This window comes from Nanorana parkeri, unplaced genomic scaffold (assembly GCF_000935625.1).
Source record: "Nanorana parkeri isolate BGI_ZX_2015 unplaced genomic scaffold, ASM93562v1 scaffold874, whole genome shotgun sequence".
Taxonomy (NCBI): Eukaryota; Metazoa; Chordata; class Amphibia; order Anura; family Dicroglossidae; genus Nanorana; species Nanorana parkeri.
Window position 1 is genome coordinate 152,280 of NW_017307142.1, and position 21,613 is coordinate 173,892.

Sequence of the window (21,613 nt, forward strand, 5' to 3'; positions counted from 1 at the left end):
AAAAATGTCAGGGACTGCAGATAGTGTGAACCATGCATTCTTACTTCCACTGATACCAATGGAACAGGCAGTCTTCCTCCCACAAACTTCCAAGGCTGGGATCTGATCAATTCTGAGATGTAAGGGTTATGCAACCACCTACAGGAGAATTGAACATTGGCAACAAAAAAAACGAAAAGAGTATAACCTCTCCCACTTCAGTTCCTTACTAGCATCATAGAAGAAGATATGTATTTTCTCCTCAGAGAAAAGCAACAAATATTTTCACCTTTTTAAAAAAATAGTTTTTCTTCAATCAAGTTTCTTCATTCCCTTGAGAGCCAAAAAAGCTCTCTTTACAGTTTTTCTTGATTGGCTAAACCTTGGTTGACATTTGGCTAATTCCTGGTATTTGTATCTGCTGCACTGACCTTGGGACTGTTATCTGGTGACCTGTGCCCTTCATTACTTGATTCCTGGTCCAAGGCACTAGAGCATGATGGGGTCGCTACTTGCGGTCAGCAGCAGTGAAGCCCATCACTTCCATGAGGGGGTCCCTGGTGAATCAGACTCCACACCCTCCACACCTACTCAGTACTTCATTGAGCACAGTTCTTAAATAATCTAGAACCATTTGAATTCACACCATTTTCTCCCCTTTGTTTTGACCTTAAAGGGGTTCTAAACCCTCCGTTTTTTTTTTTGCTTATATCTACTGCTAGCAAGCACTAGATATAGGCAAGAAGTGTAAAAAAAAACAAAAAACGCTTGAAATCATTTTAAACTTACCTTGTTATCGCTGCTCGCTCCCGCGCCGAGAATCAGGAACTGCTTGTACGGCCGCAAAGGATCTTGGGGCGGGCGCATGCGCAGTTCTGATTCTCGGCCGGGAGACGAGCAGACACGCAAGGTAAGTCTATGGACGCGTGCACCCGCATTCAGACAGCGCTGGATCGGAGGAACAGAGCAGTCAGCGCTGGATCGGAGTGACGCCGCACCGCTGGAGGGACACATGAAAACATGGGGAAAGAAGAGGAAGACCAGAATAAGAGACATCATTTAAGGTAAGTGCTAACATTTACATGGGGGGGAGGGAAAAAACATTTTGCCTTTAATATCACTTTAAAGTATTTCCACTTTTGCAGTCAAATTTAGGAAAATCTCCTCTATATATTTGTTATGTGTTCCCATTCACTCAGAATACCAAATATATATATATATTTCTATCTTTTAGATGTGTCTTTGGTGAAGGCCTTTGTGCAGATTCCAGGCTACTCTGAGCAGTTTGAAAGTGAAAGCAAATGAACAAAGTGAGGGAGAGACCAGAATCATCTCAGTAATACTGAGGTACCGTGCTTCTTTCACAATTGTTAGGCTTCTGGTTGCCTCTTGATATATGTGTTCTAACAATTGTTCATCCAAATGTGAGTAGTTATATGTTAGACTATTTTCACTTCATATTTTATTTTAAAAAAACGTTTTTTACACTAGGAGTGGGCGCTGTCCTTTCTTTTTCTTGTTTTTCTAGTTTAGAACTGATAATAAGATCTTCCAGCACAGCACAGACAGGGTTCATTAGAGTAAGCATAACTTTGCACACCCTCCTCCATAGGGGGAGAAGCTAGTTAGAATTTTTAAGCAAGTAAAAAACACTTCAAATGTAAGCAGTGTTTTGTTTTAAAAAAGTTCCATAATGTGAATGAGAATATGTAACAAATATAAAAATATACAAAAGAGGCCACAAAAGTGCACATACACTTTAGAGTGAACAACACCCTCTTCTGGTGCACATAAAGCTGATGTCCACTCCAGTCATGCAATGCTGAATAACTTTTATTAAACATCTTCACACTGGGGAGAGAGGGTATAGGGATCCTAGACATCCAGGGTGTAACAGGCATAGATTCCAGACTGACCAGACCTTGTTAGCATCTCAGTGTAGATCCACTTGTGGTACAGCTAATAATATTTGGAGTAACAGATGGGCAGGGATGAGCACAAATCCTCAGCAGGAGAGACACCAGCTATACTCCAGAGGTCTTCTATGTTTCAGGCACCTCCAGCAGACATCAATTTCTCTGGTTCTCCTCCTCTGGTAACAGCACAGGCCTCCTCCATACTCAAGGCCTAGGTAAACTCTTCCCACACTCCAGCCTCTGCCCACCCCCAGGCCTAGCCTAGGGGGGGGGGGTGACTGGACAGCACCCAACCCTAATCCATGGTTGGTCCCGAATAGTCTGAGCACATGGAAATTCCCTCCAATATATGTACCCTATCACGCTAGGGTTGCCACCTGTCCAGGATTCACCCGGACAGTCCGGGTTTTGAATGCTCTGTCCGGTTTTCATGGCAGCAGAAACCCGGACACAAGATGTCAGGCAGACAGAGGCAACCAAAATTAAGATAGGGGCTACTAGCCCCCCACTGAAAAATAGTCTCAACTGTGATATTTACATATGAATAATCCACGACTCATTCTCCCATTAAAATGTCTGCATTCTCCCATTAAAATGTCTGCGCATCGCTAGAATGTTCGGGTTTCGCTTGAAGAAAAGGTGGCAACCCTATATCACGCATGCACCGTTGGTTGAGAGAAACCTAGTGATTGGCTGCTGTACTGTACATACACTCACAGTGCCTCTTATTGGCTGTCCCACAATACAACAGAGTTACACTACACCCAGGGGGTGGATGTCAATGCCAGACACCTGGAATTAACCAGATAAATGCCACTATAATCCAGCCAGGACACAATCACTAAATGTTTAGTAAGCACCTCATAAAAGATGATGGGGGCAACACAAAAAAAATAGAGATTACTATTAAGAGTCTTCTAACTTTTCTCAACCTGCCCTCATATCGCTTCAGAAGTCCAGAGGTAAGCAGAAGACAGAAACATGGATACCATTATGGTAAATACTGCCTTGACCATACAGTACATAGGGGGTTTCGTTTTTCTGTACTCCTTGTTTTTCTGTGTTCCTGAACTATTGGACTTGTTTTATAATATTAATCCCTACAAATTTAGGTTTTAAGATTCCAGGTGCCATTTTGCAGGACAGTTTTGTATACAACTGAGGGCTATGGACAACAAAGTCCCATTCTTACTGCCAACACATGAAGATTTCTGTGAACAATACATATAGAACCATCTGAACATCTTGAAACTTGATGGGGAAGTAAGCATATCCATTCACATCTTATTCAAATAAAAACTGCAGAGAAAGATACAAATATATTTTTAGACTGACCTTAAGTCTGTTTAGGTCATAATTATAGAGAATGGCTTGAATTTCAACTTGCTCATTCATCACCACAGAATATGGCAGCTTCAGATCAATGAAGGAATTTGGCATGACTGAAATGTCAAAGGGCTGAGAAACGCAGATACCTGGTAATGGAAAACAGAGAATTTTCTGCAGTATAAATCATGAGAAATCTCCCATTACCAAAATCGCACACATCCTACAGTACTCGAGATAAGACCTGATCAAAAATATCACAGATACAGCAAATTGTTATTAATCAGATATAACCTGCTTAACTCTATCCAGCCACGAACAGTACAATGTTCAGATTGAAAGAATAATCAATTGGGTCTTACTAAATACCTTCTTGATTCCCCAGTGCCCATATTCTTGATATTTCCCCTTCCCTTCTATACTCCACTTCAATTCACTCTCTGGCTTTACCCTCTATATCCCTTCTTCTTTCTCACTCCCCCATCCTACCCTTCATTCCTTCCTAAAACAGCCATGGTCGTGTATCGGAAAAAAAGGGACTTTTTTTCTGTGATTGCCGTGCGGATGTCACCTCATTGAAATCAATGGGGCCGCACGGCAATCGCTGCCTGCATTATACAGGACCGCTCGATGTCGGGACGCGTGTCCCGGTTGTCGTGCGGTGTAGTGCAGGTGTGAACCTAGCCTGAGAACGATTCCCCCTCACTTTCTGTGAGGATCTCCACTCAGTTGGTAACAAAAGCATACTTTTAGTAAACTGTGGAAGGTAGGACTTTTAGCAATGTTTTTCATGATATGTGCCTTTCTTCCTTGATGAACACAACACCAACTATTAATACATGTGACAGAGGGACAACCAGTAACTGAAAGTCTTCCCGGTGGGTTTTGGTCACAGACAAAGTTAAATAACTAAAATAAATGTTAAAGCTAATGTTTAATCTGCTTAGATTTTGCATTCATGGGTTCCTCCATTACCCCTCATCAACATGCTGTTCTGACAGAAAGAGTGGAGAAATCTCCCTAAATGACACTGGGAAAATCCTATTAGAAGTAGAAGCAAAGTGTTGGACATGGCTTCTTGTTTCTTAAAAGAAACATCTTTAGTTAGGCCTAGATTGTATGAATGCAGTGGCTCTCCACAAATCAGAGGCCCTCCCAGTAAAAAGGGGCACGCGGCTTGAGAAATACACATGTAGCTGAAACAGAAAGATAACCAAACACACGTATCAGTATTTTATTATTCACGGATGTCAAACAGATACCAAAAACAATCAATGCATTTTGGGGCCAAACAATCCCCCTTTCATTACGGATTTGGCAACTGTCACATAATATCTCAAACTCTAAGCTAAGAGCCTGGACCCATCACTAAGAGCCAGAGGAATAAAATATGTAATCACTGAATGTCTGTGTTAAGCAAGAGGCTCTATGGTGTAGAGCCACTGCCCAGCAATGAGGATGTTTTCTGCTGAAGGCCAGTGAGAGCGGAAGGAGTGTTGCCAGCAACACAGGGCCTGTTGCCTTCAACTGATGCTCAGGGTGACTTAGCCATGGGGCTGTGTGTAGAATGGGGAAAGCAGAGTAGAAGCATGAGACACACTTCTAGCATTACCCCACCAGTCCCAAAGAAGCAGGCTTGTCAGGCTGGCACCCAAGAGAGTTACTCAGGCTCGAAACCTGTCCAGTGGATGAGTTATTGAAGTTGAATACCATATTTTCCAGGAGTCCGAAATAGCTCCTACCTCAAATTTCTCCTGACCATTTACAGCAATCATAGGTTTTGAGGAGATGATGGTATCCTGGTTGACTGGTTTCAGCAAAGAAACATGAAAGGAGCTGGGTATCCTCATGGAGGGAGAATGTTTCATATAGAAACAAACAGATCTGTGTAATGATTCTGAAAGGTCCTACAAATATCATTGCTAGCTTCTGAGAGTGGACTTTGAGAGAGATATGGTGGCTGGATATCCACGCTAATCACCAACCTTGAAGGTGGAAGAAGCCTAACATAAGCTATTATCAGAGGATTTCTGGGAGGCAGAGGCATGCATAAAGTTGGTATGCATGGATTTCCAAATGGCAGAAAATTGGTCCACAAGCTTGCTGACCTCTGGAAAATTAGAACTGAGAGAAGAAAATGAAAAGAACCTGGTGTGGAGGCCATAAACACAGAAGAAGGGTGAGACCCCAGAGGAGGAGTGCTCTTAGTTGTTATAGGCAAGCACTATCTATGGAAAGAAAGAGGCCCATTCAGTTTGCCTGTCAGAGATTAAACAGGAAGCCTTCTAGGGACTGATTAGCGAGCTCAATTCACTCTTTAGATTGAGGGTGCTATGTAGAATAGACATATAAGTACATTCCCAACTGAGAACAGAAGATCCTACAAAACTGGTAGGTGAACTGGAATCTGTGGTGCAAAAGAATGTTTACCAGAATGCCATAAAGTCTTGATGACATCTTGTATAACAAAATAGTGGACAGTTGTTTGGCAGAAGGCAACTTAGGTAGTGCCATCGTACTAAAGCGGTCCACCATGTCCATGGGTGTCCTGTGCCTTAACCCTCTCCCACTAGGAGTTATAAGTGAGAGTCAATAAACATATTTTTTTCATAGTGTGGTAAGACTGTGGGGGACAGCACTGAAGAGAAGGTGAGTATTGCAGGCAGAGATGCATTTTTTTTCAATTGCAATGGTGCAAAGATAGTGAATTTTTAAATAAAATAAAAACCTAAAATTGATCTTTAAAATGTAAAAAAGAAAGAAAATATATGTACAATATTTACCTTTATTTTCTGTTATGCTGACAGCCAGTACTTCCCATGTAGTGATGGAGTCTTTCAAGAAAACATTTATTATCTTAGTGGAAATTCTGCAAGAAAAAAAATAATGTTGTAAAAGACCACAATTATTTCTTCCTGTTTCTTTCACAGATCTTCTCAGTGCACTATGAACATGGAAGTGCTCAGCTTAGAGCTGTCAGATCTTGGTCATGGTAAAGAGCAGATGGGTGACTTTCTGTCTCCAAACTGCTTTGACTGAGTGGAGGGAACATATCAGGGGGCCTAATAGACCCCTGATGTCTCCATAAAGAGAAACTATTGCAAATGTCACCAGCACTCCAGCTCGAATATACAGTATATGTCAGTGCAAATCCACTTTATTGATAGATGTCATACAGACACCTATCAATAAAGTGGATTTGCACTGACGTATATCTTCGTGCTGGAGTGCTGGTGACATTTGCAATTGATTCTGGATTTCTAGCGGCGCCATCTGCAGTCGTTACAAGCACTCGTAATTCTTGGGATATCCGGTAAGGAGTGCGGCAAGGTATATGGACTTTCATAAAGAGAAACTGTCACTGCCTGTTTATTATAACATAGTAACAAAGTTAAAGCAGATTTCTAGGTACGTACTCACTTCACCCTCGAAGCCCCCAACCAGTTTTTTTTATTTGAAAAAAACTTATATATACACCTTTGTTCCAGTCTTCTAGTCGGTCTGGTGATGTCAAGGAAGCTTCCTCTTCTTACACCAGTGGTGGAGGAGGATGGGCATTCTTCCAGGACTGAGCTGCACTCTTGTACTGTCATGTGAGCACTGCTCAAACCTGGAGCGTGGTGAGTCCAGCCTGTGTGATGACTTTCCCCTAGGGGGCATGTAAATGACAGACTGGGCTTACAGGAAATGGGCAGAATGATATGACCGATGTTCTGCCTGTAGAGGACTGCTGGTGGTGGACCAAGGAGGAAGCCGGGGACAGAAGTGAAGCATTGTGAGGGTAACAATAAAGGCAAAACCACTTTAAGTGAAAAATATAAAATAAAGCTCCTTGAGCTGTTTCTCCATCCGCCAGATTGAGCTCTACTATACAGGGGATTGTCAAAGGCTGATGCCAAGTCAAGTTCAGGTACTCAGACTACTTGATTTATTAAAAAAAAGTAACCCTTCTGCTTTATATCTAAAACTAAAAAAGAAAGATAGATCTTTAGCTTTACACATGATTTTAACATCTACAGCAAATTACAGCATGCTTACCCTTTATGGTCTGGTCTATTGGTCATGGTCTCGATCATCCAGAGCCAACTCTCTAGGAATGCTGTCCTGGTCATTATATTGTCACCTTCCATGTAGTCAGTACCCTCAGCAACTAAATATAACAAAAGATTATTGTTCTTTGTTTATAATGTATGTAGCTTTTCAAAAGGATGGGCTCCTACTGTTTGAGATTATATCACGAAGGCCAGAACTTTGGGTGCACACATAAGACAAATTAAATCTCTGAATTATATATCAAAGCATTTATCGTTTATTGGCTACATAATGTTAAAATATGACACAGGACATCCCCCATCCCCACAAAGCACAGGCAACTAGCCCAGGTCGCTTGCCCCGAGTCGAGTGTTGGAGGTGATATGTGCAGCACTAAATGAATGGTATTATAATATCTTAGCGATTCTAATGCATATGTATATTAATATACTGACAAGTAGGGATGCGCCGATACCGAGTATTTGGCCAAGTACTCGTCAAAGTACTCCAATACCTTCCCCGATAATGGAACTTCCGGGTCAGAGGAGGTTTTTCCTCTGACCGGCAGTGCCGTAGGGGAACATGGAGCCAGCTTAACATGTGATCTGGTAGCTGGGCGGCAAGTAATGACCCGCCTTCTGACTTCCTGATTGGCCAGAAAGCCGGCTCCATGCTGATTGGCCGTGAAGCCGGCTTCCCAGCCAATCAGCATCGAGCAGGCCGAACAGCAGGCTCCTTGCTGATTGGCTGTAAAGCCGGCTTTGTGGCCAATGAGCATCGAGTCGGCCGAAGAGCAGGCTCCTTGCTGATTGGCTGTAAAGCCGGCTTTGTGGCCAATCAGCCTCGAGTCGGCCGAAGAGCCGACTCGATCAGGAAGCTGGGAGGTGGGTCATTACTTGCCGCCCGGCTTCCTGATTGCCCTGGAAGCCGGCTTGATGCTGATTGGCTGTAAAGCCGTTTTCACAGCCAATCACAACCAAGCCGGCCAAATAACATGTAGCTGGCTTCCCGGGCAATCAGGAAGCCAGGCGGCATATCATAACCCGCCCGCGTCATCCTGATTGTCCAGGATGGCGGCTCTATGCCAGCAGAAGCACCGGTATCGGTACTCGGTATCGGCGAGTACCGAAAGCAAAATATTGGTACTCTTACTCAATACCGAAACATCCCTACTGACAAATATGTAATAATAGCAATAACAATAGAGACTTTAAAGTTACCCACATATATAGCTTGAGTGACTTGAATTTTTTTTTTTAAGTTGTATAATGTTTAAAAACCTGTTGAATTGAATTTATTATATTTTAAAGGCTAAGTTTACCTTTCCTTACCATGTGTCATGTTACACCCATATTCATTCCAGATTTTGAATGCATTGCTGTTATCAGTGGCTTGTCAGCTGCTGATCACAGCTATTCATTTACTCTGAAGAGTCTGGGGGGCCCCTCTGTTATAATTACATGGTCACTGAAGCAACCATGAGTTATAGAAGAAGGGAGAATGCAGCTGGACTAGCATACCGGGAAGTCTGGATTACCTGCCGTAGAAGGGCAACGTTTTAAGGCACGTATGGAGCCTCTTCTTTTATTGGGTGTTCTTTAAATAAAAGTCACCATGTGGTGGTAGTGTGACTTTAAATCTCCACGTTGAGAACACAGACCGCAATAAAAGCCTGACAGACAATATGACCCTTCCCCAATCTGTACACAAATTAAAAGCCCTCCAATAAGTATATCATTACCAGAGAATCTGTTTTAGCTAAAGATACAAACATATTTAACAGTAATCAGTAGCAGTCAACCCGAATGCACTGTTCACATTTTGAAAAGTTTGCAGATTTGGAAGTGTTCAGTGCAGTCCCAGACTAATGACCTGGATGAGTCAGAACTGTCCTGAGGAAACTCACAGAGCATGTCATTGACCACTGATCTCAGTAACCTATAGCACAATGACTGTACATCATGGACCTCACCGAGGACAGTAATGATGCAGAATCTACTACTTCTGTAACCAACAAGCAAATGTAACTTCTAATTCTTTTTAAAGGTTAACACACTTCATGCCCCTAGGTGGCTACATCTACTCATCCACTGTATCTATGAAGAATTCCATGGTTGCCACCCAGGCTGGACGTCAAACACGTCTGCCTATGTTCATCTCCATTACATTAACCATTAATAATGGGAATAGTCATTCACACAAAAGTAAGATTGTTTTTCTATCTTTCCAGCTCACGGAAAGTGGCAAGGACACTGCAATTTTGGCAAGATCAACAGGTACTTTCTGTATTCGCTGAAAATATTCTTAGCCTGAAACAAGAAACCTACTGCAGCCACCGCATCTAAGGACTAGTAAGCTTCAATATTATACATTTAGGTTTTTAGGTTTAGATACACTGTAACTACAGACAGCGAACCCTCCACAAACAATGCCTCACCCCCCTCTAATATATTGGCCCATTTATAAAAAAATAAAAAATAAAAGATAAATGCTCATCTAAATGGTCACACAACATGTCAGGTCCTAAGTCTTCTTTGGTTGCCCACTTTGCTGCCATTGGTCAATTGGTTGGGCCCTGACAAGGTCCTAAAGACAACAGCAATGTCATAATGATGTCACGGCGAGGGGTAACAAGACTAGTTGGCAGTGAGCCCAAGCTTTAGCCATTTTTACTGCATTCCACTACCAGAATTGTAACCACAGAAGGTCATGTGATGACAGATTTAGGTAATTGGATAAGGTCTTAGGAAGGGTTTTGTGAATGTTTAGATTAAAAAGTGAGTATTTCCCAGAGATGGGCTTTTAAACCCCCATACATTACAAAGTGCTTCCAATTATTAATTATTACTTACGCTTTTTACTTAATTTTATTTACTGATGTTGGCTTCTCTTTGCCTTATGTTACACTTTTACCCAGTACAGCAATTGTCTATCAAGTGGTATATTATGATTCTTTATGAGGTCAGCAATATCACTTCTTACTTATTGAAAGATCATTGTAATTCTTGAGGTTCCTCTCCGTTTTCTTCTCAATGTAGATACAGCAGTCCAGAAAGGCTTTTCTACATGACTCTCCATCCAGGATGAGGCTGACCCGCCTTTCACAGCTATGCCGCATCGGATTCTCATGCATTCCATCCAAACAACATTTCTTCTCCAGGTCCTGGTACTGCGAGGCTGGGAAAGGCAGAAGAACAAGCAGTCTCCTCACAGATTTGGTTGGCATATAAATATATTAAAAAACCATTACATATATTTTGAGTGCACCACGTTATGGTCATTAGAAGACTTACTGACCTATTCAAAGGCAGTCAGATCTCAATCAAGTGACTCAATAAACAAACCATTTCTCTCACTCACCCTTATTCATCTTGTGTTCAATTATAACGACGGTAGAACGAGGTTTCCGCTTTTCATGGATTTGACATAGAGGCTCTGTAATGAAGTTAAAAATAAATAACATGTCTTAGGTAGAAGAAGAACACATATCTACACAATAGCTTGTCCATAGCTGTTTGGATCTTTTAATATAAATGATAAAAGGAAATTACTTTGAAACCCTCAAACAATGACATGTTTTCTGAAATCAGAGGCCCTGTAGAATAAAAAATAAAATGGTAGCTGCAATTTTTTATGTTGCATGATATTTGCACAAATGTTTATCAAATTGATATTTTTTATGAAAACATACACTAAAATTAATTTTAGTACACAAAAACACAATATAATACAAATTTTTTTTAAATATAAAAGATGGGGTCATGTTGAGTAAATAGATACCAAACATGTCAAGTAGAGGTGCACCGAAATGAAAATTTCAAAACCAAAACGAAACCGAAATAAAATAAATGTCAGGCCGAAACCAAAAATGTTTTTTTTTTACTTTTTAAAAACTTTTTAAATATTTTAATTGTATTTATTTTTTTATAAACTTTTTATTTATTTTGATATTTTAGTTTTATTTATTCATTAATTTTTACTAAATATTTTTATTTTTTACTTTGCTTTTAGGGGCTCCGGGGAAATATTAGGGGTCTAAGCAGACCCCTGATATTTACCTTTTAAAATAGAAAAAGAGATTGAGGGCACAGAGTCCTCAATCTCTTTCTGCAGCCCCTGTTATCAATGAACAGGAATCCTCTATATTGAGTGTTCCTGTTCATTCATAACATGAGGACAGAGTATGTTTACTATAACCACAATCATGAATGAACAGGAGGGGATGTAGATCACTTCCTGTTCATTCATAATAGATGACACTGTAAGCATACCATGTCCTCAATTATTTACAAACACTCAGTGAACACTGATCGCTGAGTGTTTGTAACGGACTCTCCATCCTGACACAGTGTCACAGGAGGCTGGACGGGGCAGTGCAGAAGGAGAGCTCAGCCTCCTGTGACAGCAATGGCCGTCTCCGCCCACAGAGCCGCTCTCCTGATCTGTGACAGAAGGCTGAGCGGTGTGGGAGGAGAGACGCCGGCTGCTCACAGCGTTCTCCTCCCGCAGTGCTCGGCCTCCTGTGACAGTTTCTCCCCTCCCAGTCGGGACACAGAGCAGCGCTCAGCGGGGAGGAGAGAAAGAAGGGATGCATCGCTATTTCGGCCAACAAAATGTCACTTTCTGCATTTTGCCAAAAGTGCCATTTTCGGGCGATATGTTTCGGCGGCCCACATATTGGTGCATCCCTAATGTCAAGCCTTAAAAAAGTGGCACAATGTTTTAAAAACTATGGAACATACAAGCCAGTGCAGCCACTCAGATCACTTGTACTCGAAAACCCTCTGCCTGCTCCAAGTAAATGACACCAAGCTGCAGCCATGATCTTGGTATAACCACTTCAAAAACATGACCTACAGGTACAACCTATGGTCCTGAAGTGGTTAACGTGTATGTCAAGGCAAATGCTTAAAAAACATAGATAGCACATCTCTGTAATACATGCAAATTCCCTAATGCTTTCTGCTTTAAAAAATACAGCAAGTATATAAAAAAATCTATTGAACTTTCAGAAATCCAGTGAGCTCCTAACTTCCTGTTGGAGCTGACAACGCTGCCTATGTTGCATTAAAATCCCAAGGAATGAAGATGAGGAGAGAGGAATTCTGTAGAGTAAGATACAGAACTACTAGACAAAAAGAGTACAGCACTTTTTTGTTCATTGAAAGATAAGCTAATGTATACTGTATTCATGTTTGCAAATTCAGTTTGTATACAGTTTAAAGTGAAACTTTCATGGTGGTTGGGCTTTTGCTATAATGCACAAATATGCTGTGCACACTTACCTTCTAAAGTGCCTCCTCCAGCAATGCAATGCTCCAATCTCCCTCATTACTCCAACGCCGCTGTTGGGACATTCACTAGGTCTACTTCTGGGTTTGGCCATCTTGATTGGCCAGCTTGGGTATGATGTAACTTCTACACATGCACACTGGATCTGATTTGCCCCAGCATCCAAGGCATCCTGAGATTCTACACATACCTCAATGTACAGTCAGAAGGAAACTGCTTGCAGGCAAGGCAGACACTCTTATGGCAGAAGAGACATACAGAGTCTCTTCAGCAATAAATAACCTTCTAGGATTAAAAAAAGGCAAGACTTTAGTTTTGCTTTTATATACAGTATGAAATGTACCTGTTCTCTGAATGGTTTCCCATCCAACATTGGATTGTATGGCCAGCCCAGCATCATAAAATACTTGCATGCTGTTAGCACCCTTCCCCGGGGTGCAACCAATGTCAGATCTCTCAAATGAGTCCCACACCTGTTATAGGAAAAAAGTATAGTTATTTTCTCCAGTGGTGGACTATACCACCAATATCCCAAAATAGACATGTAAGCTGCGGAAAAATTCGGTTTGGCTCTGATATTTCGGAATTCGGATCCGAAATCCAATTTGGTTCGGGTTTCAGATTCAGACGTAATCCGAATTTTCGTTAGTTTCGGATGAGTTTACGAATATTCGTTGCGAATAACACAGAAAACCATATACAGATATTAATACTAAAGCTGAATCTCCTAAGGCAAGTATGGAGCCTCTTCTTTTCTAGGGTGTTCTCTGTACACACGTGCGATTCGTTTTGGACAAATTTTCCGACATTCGGACACATTGAATTTCCAAATTCCAATGCATCCGAATGTGTCAGAATCTGAATATCCACTTCCAAATTTCGGATCCAGTCCGAATTGCGTTCAAAAATGAAACTGAATCGGACATGTGACTTTTCTGGCCAATCAGATGTGTTTTTCGGTTTAATGCATCCGAATGGGTCTGAACACGAATGTTAGTTGCTGCAACATGGGAGCCATATACAGTATATACATATAATACTAAAGCTGAGGGTCCCAGACCCGAATGGCATTCGAGAGCTCCTGAATGCAATTCGGAAATTCGGATCCCGAATGCCATTTGGGTCGAGGAACCTCAGCTTTAGTATTATATGTATATACTGTATATGGCTCCCATGCTGCCGTAACAGAAATTCGTGTTCAGACCCATTCGGATGCATTAAACCGAAAAACACATCTGATTGGCCAGAAAATTCCCACGTCAGATTCAGTTTCATTTTTTAATGAAATTCGGACTGGATCCGAAATTCAGAAATGGAAATTCAGATTCGGGCACATTTGGATGCATTGGGATTTGGAAATGTCCGAATTTCTGAAAATTCGTCTGAATTTTTGTTCGGAACGAAACGAATCGCACATGTCTAGCCCCAAATAAGTCTCAAACCAGAACATAAATGAGCTGCAATAAAAGGCAACAACTAGGCATCATAAATCACCAAAAATCGCAAAACAAAAACAAAAAACCACGGGCAAAACAAAACTATCAATAGATACAATAGTTGTGAAAAGGTAAAACAAATAACACCTCACTATATTTCATATCCTGCTGTTGATGGGACTGAGCTCTAAGTCAGTGCTCTTACCTTGGTTTGTGAAAGCTTGAATTTTTTGTTGAGCGCGTAGACTCCCTTGTCTACTGCCACAAGCCCCACTTTGGCATTGTGGTCTGCTCTCAGTTTTAGCCTCATGGTTCCTCCAGGAATTTGTGCTTTGTTGTCACTTGCTTTGTTGCCAGTCAGCTCCAGCTGTGTGGCAAAATAATTGACATTTCATAAAATCTTTCAGTTCTGGAAATATTGACATAGATTCATGCCATAGAGTGAAGGACTCAAGTTACAACATGTATGTCAGTGTGTGCAAGGGTTAGAACATCTGTCAGGTTCTAATTGCTGCCCATGTCCCCAGTGGGAGACTTCTCTTCAATGCTTAACCCACAGGCATGAGAGAACTCAACAAAAATGTAGCTTATTTTGGTATCACTCAGCTGTAGATCTTCATTATCATCTCTGAACCTGTGCTGACACTGTTCTAGTCCATCACGGGAGCGAGCTAGGAGTGATGGCTACTTTTGTTCCCCATGGTCCCTGTGTGCGTTGTAGAGTAGTCACCGCTAAAAAGATCGCTCCCGTGATGGACTCACGTTTAGTTTACTCATTTGTTTTGAGATTGTAGTCAATCACAGGAGCGAGCTTGGACCGGTGACTACTTCATAACACACACAGGGACCACTGGGACCAAAAGTAGCCCCCCTCCAGAAGGAAGGACAGTGTCAGCACCAATTCAGAGATGATTTGAGGATCTACAGCCGAGTGATACACAAATAAGAGTTTTTTTATCAGTTAAGTTACTTGCATTTTTTAGACTAATGTCTTGAGTTTAGTGTCACTTTACATGATTAATGTCTTGGAAAGTTAAGGGTCTTTTGTTTGTTATTTTTTTTTTACATTTATTACATGTTTGCTTTTCCATATTTTAGATATTGTATTAAATAAATAAATTGATCATTAACCACTAGAGGGAGTAAGCACGATCCACTGTTCCAAGCTCGTTCCCGACTACAAGCCACCCACATTCTGTAGCTTAATATTCATGAGCATAATGCCCCATGCTGATGGAACATTAATCTGCCTGCCTTTGTGGAACTGGCTCCTTGGTCTGAGAAATTATGTTTTCTTATTGACATTGAAAAAGCTAAAAGCTGGAGACTGCTCTTGTCAGTTCCTGGTAATGTGGTCACTATGGCTGCCAATCATGGTGATCATGTGGGATCATGTGCTATAAAACAGGCCTGCTGGCACAGCTGTCACTATGCCATGCACAGGCTGCATCTAGTAAAGTAAAATACATAAATACAGGCAGTGAAAAAATAAATAACTGAGATAAGTCTAACCAAATATTATAAGCTGTTTACATAAGTAGGGTGTTTGTTGAACAAAAGCCTTGACAGTCCCTTGGAAAAAGTATTTAGATTGTCAAATTAGTTGTAGAGTTATTGTCAAGTTACCTGATGCCTATGGGCACCAGGCATCAAGACATCAGTGACCTTTGGTCATGATTGGGTTAAAGTGGAAAGTTGTTGCTTTCCAGTTTGCAACCATACAAATTAGGCTGATTTAGGCCTTCCAGCCTCAACCAGGACCCCTTAGCTCACCGTTCCAACACAGGAATCCGCCACATCCACCAAGACAGCATCAGATACAATCTCATGTCCGACCCTTGTGTTTGCTACATAGTAGGCCACCAGTTGAAAAGATGGGATGAAGTCACTTGTGATGAACAATGTTAAGGTGCGAAAGGTCTGACCTTCATCAAATTCTTCTCTGCCTTTAGCCACGATGCGTCCCCTGCTTAAAATCTGGAGAAGGAGAACATATGAAGGAACTATTCATACATTTATCAACGTTAATCAGGGATTTTCCATGATCTCAATCTCAACTACTGGAAAATCCTTTATCATGCTTCTACCCCAAAATGACAGCACCCTCCAGTGTCAGTGTCTACTTGGACTAAGATCCTGGTCTATGGATAATTTACCAATGCCAATCCATGCTGTATAGGTGTGTGGTCACCATGTTACAACAGTCAAAGTAAATGATCATTGGAGGAGGGAAGAATGCTTTCCTCCATCAATCGCATAGAATTCTTATCCTATATTTAGGCAGCTTGTAAAGTTGGTGATAGGTCCACCTAAGGGCCATTCTCTCTCCAGAGAAGCTTTAGAGTGAACCTGGCCTAGCCTAAGTGATTTTAAAGTAACAACAATAGCACATTTTTGCAACATGAGATGTCTGCAAGTGCGAGTAATAGACTTTATTGTGTCCCCGAGGGGACCCTTAGATTTTGGATGCATATGGTGTTTTCACTTCTTAGTAAACTCTACATTTAGACTCTAAATTTAATTCAGCAGAGCTGTTTAGACCAAATTTGCTTGAAAAAAAGTAGCTTACTTTCTTAATGTGGCGTTGTTTGTATTGGTGTTTATCCTTTTTGTGTGTATTGTGTATATTTTATGTTTATCATTATCTGTCACTTTACATTTTGTGTTTAAATTTGTTTGAGTGTTCTTTTCTTTCTTTAAAAGATGTAAAAAAAATTATACTACTATTGGTATGTTTTGTGGCATCCAGGAGCTTCCATTAAACTACCGGAGCCATTTAAAGACCACTGAACCCTTAGAAAACAACCATACACCACCTTCATTTTGGTGTTCCCCATTGACTGCAATTCATTTTACCAAAATAGAGAATTTTAGCAGAAATCTTCATATTTTTGCAGAAATATTTAGAAACATGAAAACTCTATTTCACTCATCCCTATTCTTAGATAATGAGGTGGAACTCATCTACAGTATGAGCCCTGGCCTCTAAACTACTTTGCATGTCAAGAGGTTTAGTCATTTTGCTTCACTTTGGATTTTTGTTTATGACTCGGTTTTGCTAAAAATGAAATGCCAAATATGTGCAGAACTAATATCTAAAGGCTTTCACACATTAAAAATACTGGTCAGCCTAATAAATTACTCTTATTCACATTACCAGGTAGGTCACATGTGGGATGTTCTCATTCGTGCTCCTGATATTGAAGTCCACATTTATGTTTTCTCCAAGTTTAACCTGAGCCAAGGGCACACTAATGTGCAGATAATTTTCACTTCCGGGTAGCGGTTTGTATGCTGTGGCTGTCATTGTAGCCTTTGCCTGGTGGCTATCAGGTAAATCCTTCTTAGCTGTAGTAACCTTATGAAATATAAAAAGAGAGAAAAGTCAAGAACTACACGATGAGACCAGTGAAACATGTACCAAAATGTTTCCATTCTTTTTCATTCTACATAGACCCCAATTTCTGAAGCTGCGAAAGCATGGAGAAAAGCTTAACATGTACTGGAGGCATGCTACAGTGTCCTCTCAACCTATATTATTGGTGGCTGATGGGACTTGCCCAGTCACAGATCACAGAAGGGGGGTGGGGGTGGTGCGATGTGACCATGGTTCAGGTAAATTTAGCCGTCAATATTTTTGCTCACTATCCCTGAGGAAGCCCCTAAGCTAACCCAGTGGTTAGCACCTTTGTCTTGCAGCACTGAGGTCCTAGGTTTTAATCCAGATTTGGCCTGGACCTGGACACTAGCTGTGTTGAATTTGCATGTTCTTCCTCTGCTTATGTGGGTTTCCTCTCACACTACACAGACATTAATTGGCTCCTCTCTAAACTGGCTCCAGTATGTATGCATATGAGACAGTGACTTTAGATTGTAAGCTCCTCAAGGGCAGGGACCGATGTGAATGAATGCTATGGGAAGTCCTGAATAAAACCGATGGCGCTATATAAATACCTGTAATAAAAATAGATCATTGGTTCACTTTTACATTGTTATTAGTTTGGTTTAGATGACTTACAACAACTTCCAAGGAGCTTTTATTTGGCAGTGTGTTCATTTTCAACTTTGCAGTTCCATCTTTCTCTGTTAATCCTGTTACCGCTCCTGGATTCACCACTACGGGGATTCTGTAAGCTGGAGACCCATCCGGATAAGTTACTAACACCTAATGAAAAGTGAAAAAAACCATAAATATTATATTTTTGTAATACCAGACAAATCTTCAACAGCATGTCTCCAACAGCAATGAGTAAACCAGAGTGTGCTGGTAGTGCAATCCGGGGAACAATGGGCTGTCAGAAAGTCCACCTAACAAAACTTCAGGCAAACAGCTAAATACACATCTAAATCCAGACACCGCTTTCCTCCACTGTAGTTGATCAATACAGTGTGGTACTGACCTGCCTCCAGCAGAGAATGAAGGAGCCTCACCACGCTAATGTGCCATTATTCTAGCCCTGTCCACGTGAACTGTGCAGTGCAATACACCCTAACAGGCTAATGTTGTTGTCCCTCCCCTTTTCAGTCTGATTCCCGATGAATGAAATCTAATATAGAGAAAGATTCAGGTTTTTATACTATCTACGTTTGAAGAGACACTGTCACCTTTCCCATGCACAGCAGAGTGACAGTGTCTGCAAAAGGCATTCCCTGATCGGCTGTGTTGGCAACATAGCCATGTGACAGTGTTCGGGCCTAGTAATTGGTTGCAAGGCCCAAGCACTGTCATGGGGAAGCAGATCACATGCTCCCCCATAACTGGAAGTGCTAGGTACTCTCATTGGCTGTGTAGGAGTTGTGAGAGTGTGCAGGTAAGGTGAGTGTATGGGGGTTGGGGGGGCGCTTTGTAAAGACACTGTCATTTGTCCTGCAAGTGACAGTGTCTTTAAATAAATAAAATGATTTTAATGAATACATAACTAGATTACATTTTCATATACATTTGCCTGGTGTATGGCTTTAAAATTTTATTGAATCTCCCATGATCCTTTTCTAACAGATTGGCCAAAGGTTTTTGCCTCTCGGTCAAAGTCACTTGAACTGTATTGATTGGTGCACTTGTGTTTCCTCCGAGAGAGGTTCAAACAGACATTGCATCCTTTATATATATATACATTTGTAACAAGTTGGAACACTCAGTTTGATACTTTATTGCACGTTTAAAACATAACACCATTTGGGTGTAACATTGTGAGTCTTTTAGCGCTGTACTGTTGATTGTTTGATTGATCTTGTCTCATAGCTTTGATCCTCCAGCCCCTTAATTAGTTTTGTTGCCCTTCTTTGGACTCTTTCCAGCTCAAGGACATCCTTTCTGTGTATTGTTGACCAAAGCTATACTCAAGACAAGGCCGCACCAGTGATCAAAACACTAATCACTGATGAACCAATGACACAAACATTAATCATATACTGTATATATATACACACACACACAAAATAACCATGTTGCCAAAAATATCGATTTCACATTTCCGACATTTTGTCACAATTTGGCCCGTAGTTTCACCATGCAGCACTCCAGGCAAAATAAGTCTAAAAAGGTTTGCTTTTGTTTATTAACAAAGCCATTGAAGCCAATAACACAACTTGAGCCCTACTTTATTCAAAACTAAAGAAAAGGTTTGGGCTTTAGATATACTTTAAAGAAGAACCGTTTGTGTCTAGTGTGGCATTGCGAGGCAATACCACGGTGTTAGGTGGCCTCAAAGTCACCCAGGGTTCTCAGCCAGAGGGGCTGAGTGGCTCCAGGAAGAAAGTACGTGTACCAGGAGAGAACTGCCTTTTCAGTCCTTTCCAGGTTTTCTGGATCCTAGTTGGGATCCTGGAGCCAGGAGATTTCTTAGAGCTCTGGGTGGGACGAAATCTCCAGTCCTGGGTCCGTGCTTTGGTAGTGACCAGCACCTGATTGTGCACCTGTGCACATCCCTCATGAAGAGTGTGCTGGGATGTGTTCAGGGCCTCACCTGGGAGACAGGAGAGCTCCACCCTGGAGTCAGTGTAGAGGCCAGTGCAGCACGGTGCTGTTGTGAGGATTGGCACGTTATTGAGGTTGTCTGGGGGAACCAGACAGTCGCCCTGAAGATTGAGGCTGGAGCAGCAGTGCTGCAAAAGAGAACTATTAAATGACTGGGACACCGTGAGTATATGGAACAACTCGGTGATTGGTTAGCCAATATATATATTCTGCTGAAGAAAAGCTATTGTATGTTGAACTTCCTTGAGTATCTGCTGTTGAAAGACCAATAAAGACTTTTCGTTAATGGAAAAACGCTGTGCGAGTGCTCTGTGAGCTCCGCAACATTACACTAGGTTAAAAAAAAAAACGCATAGTTATATTCACCGAAGCTGCGAGCCAGCTTCTTCTTAGGCCGGGCCTACCAATGTCTCTTCCCCTCCTCGGTAGCGGTCCAAGGCCCTGTAAATCATCACGTCTATACACAGCGTATAGATTTGAGGACGCTGAGGAAGAATCCAATGCTGCAGTGGAGGAGGAGACAGGTTGAATGGAGCACTGTGACAGCTGCCCGGCTTGGAGCTTCGGGTGAGTTCGGTATAACATTATTATTTTATCACTTAGATAAAAATGAGCACTTAACCCTTGCAGTGCATGGGGTAGCCCCACTGCAAGGGTTAACTAAAACTTTTCCTGGTAAGTAAAAGGCAGAAAGCCTATCGATCCTTATGCTATTCTATCCATAAATAACATTGAATGAATAATACAGGTTGTTGCTCACTTAGACATACCTTAAGGTCAAACGGCATTCCCGGGGTAAAGTGTTTGGAGGTTTTGGTGAAGAAGATTTTATATGGAGATTTCACAATAGGTATATTGTCTAGCATAGCTTCCACCATTTTAACTCCTGTAGGAGAGAAAGACGCCATGTTATTGGTAGGATAAGTAATTAAAAAAACAGCATTTTCTACAGTTGTACGAAAAATCTTTATGGTGAGACTTGATGATTATGGAAGTCATAATAATATAATAATAAGACTTACAGAAGTCTGTTGTTATGTGAAAAGCTTTCACTGAAAAAATTGGGATGCACCGGTACTTCTGCTAGCATGGAGCCGGCTTCCCGGGCAATCAGGAAGCCGGGCAGCGTGTTATAACCTGCTGCCCGACTTCTTGATTGCCCAGAAAGCCGGCTCCATGCTGTTTGGTCAGCTTGCTGCTGATTGGGCGGGAAGCTGGGTTCCAGGCCATTCAGCATGGAGCTGACCAAACAGCAAAGAGCCGGCTTCCCTGCCAATAAGGAAGCCGGGTGGAGGGTAATGACTTGTCACTGCAGGTTAGAGGAAATCTCCTGGTTCTGGTATCGGGGGTAAGTATCGGAGCATTTGGGTGAGTACAAGTAATCCCCCAAATACTCAGTATTGGCACCGATACCAATACTAGAGTGCATCTCCACTAAAAACCATGTGTATTTTGAAGTTCCAACTGATTAATTACTTACAGTCCCTCACCCAACTTAGTATAAATGTATTTCAACTTATAAGGACAGCTTAGCAAGAGGCAGGTTCGGCCATTCTAGTTAAAGGGCTTTCTCTATCGTCCATTGAGGAACACAGCTCTGGATAATTCGAGGCGTAGAGTTATGCTGCCTCCTCCAGGGGGAATTCCTATGAATT

The 21,613-nt window shown here is 41.6% G+C and overlaps 1 protein-coding gene across 1 annotated transcript in view; it reads right to left on the reverse strand.

The window, feature by feature from the left end:
- Positions 1-21,613, reverse strand: part of LOC108794609 (complement C3-like) — a 66,969-nt gene that overhangs the window by 32,945 nt on the left and 12,411 nt on the right. The window contains exons 11-18 of the mRNA XM_018565689.1: positions 20,729-20,844; positions 18,000-18,146; positions 17,139-17,339; positions 15,755-15,958; positions 14,187-14,348; positions 12,889-13,018; positions 10,236-10,430; positions 3,231-3,370 (exon numbers count right to left, since the gene is read on the reverse strand). Of these exons, the coding sequence (XP_018421191.1) occupies positions 3,231-3,370; positions 10,236-10,430; positions 12,889-13,018; positions 14,187-14,348; positions 15,755-15,958; positions 17,139-17,339; positions 18,000-18,146; positions 20,729-20,844 (1,295 nt within the window). The remainder of the gene's footprint in view (positions 1-3,230; positions 3,371-10,235; positions 10,431-12,888; positions 13,019-14,186; positions 14,349-15,754; positions 15,959-17,138; positions 17,340-17,999; positions 18,147-20,728; positions 20,845-21,613) is intronic.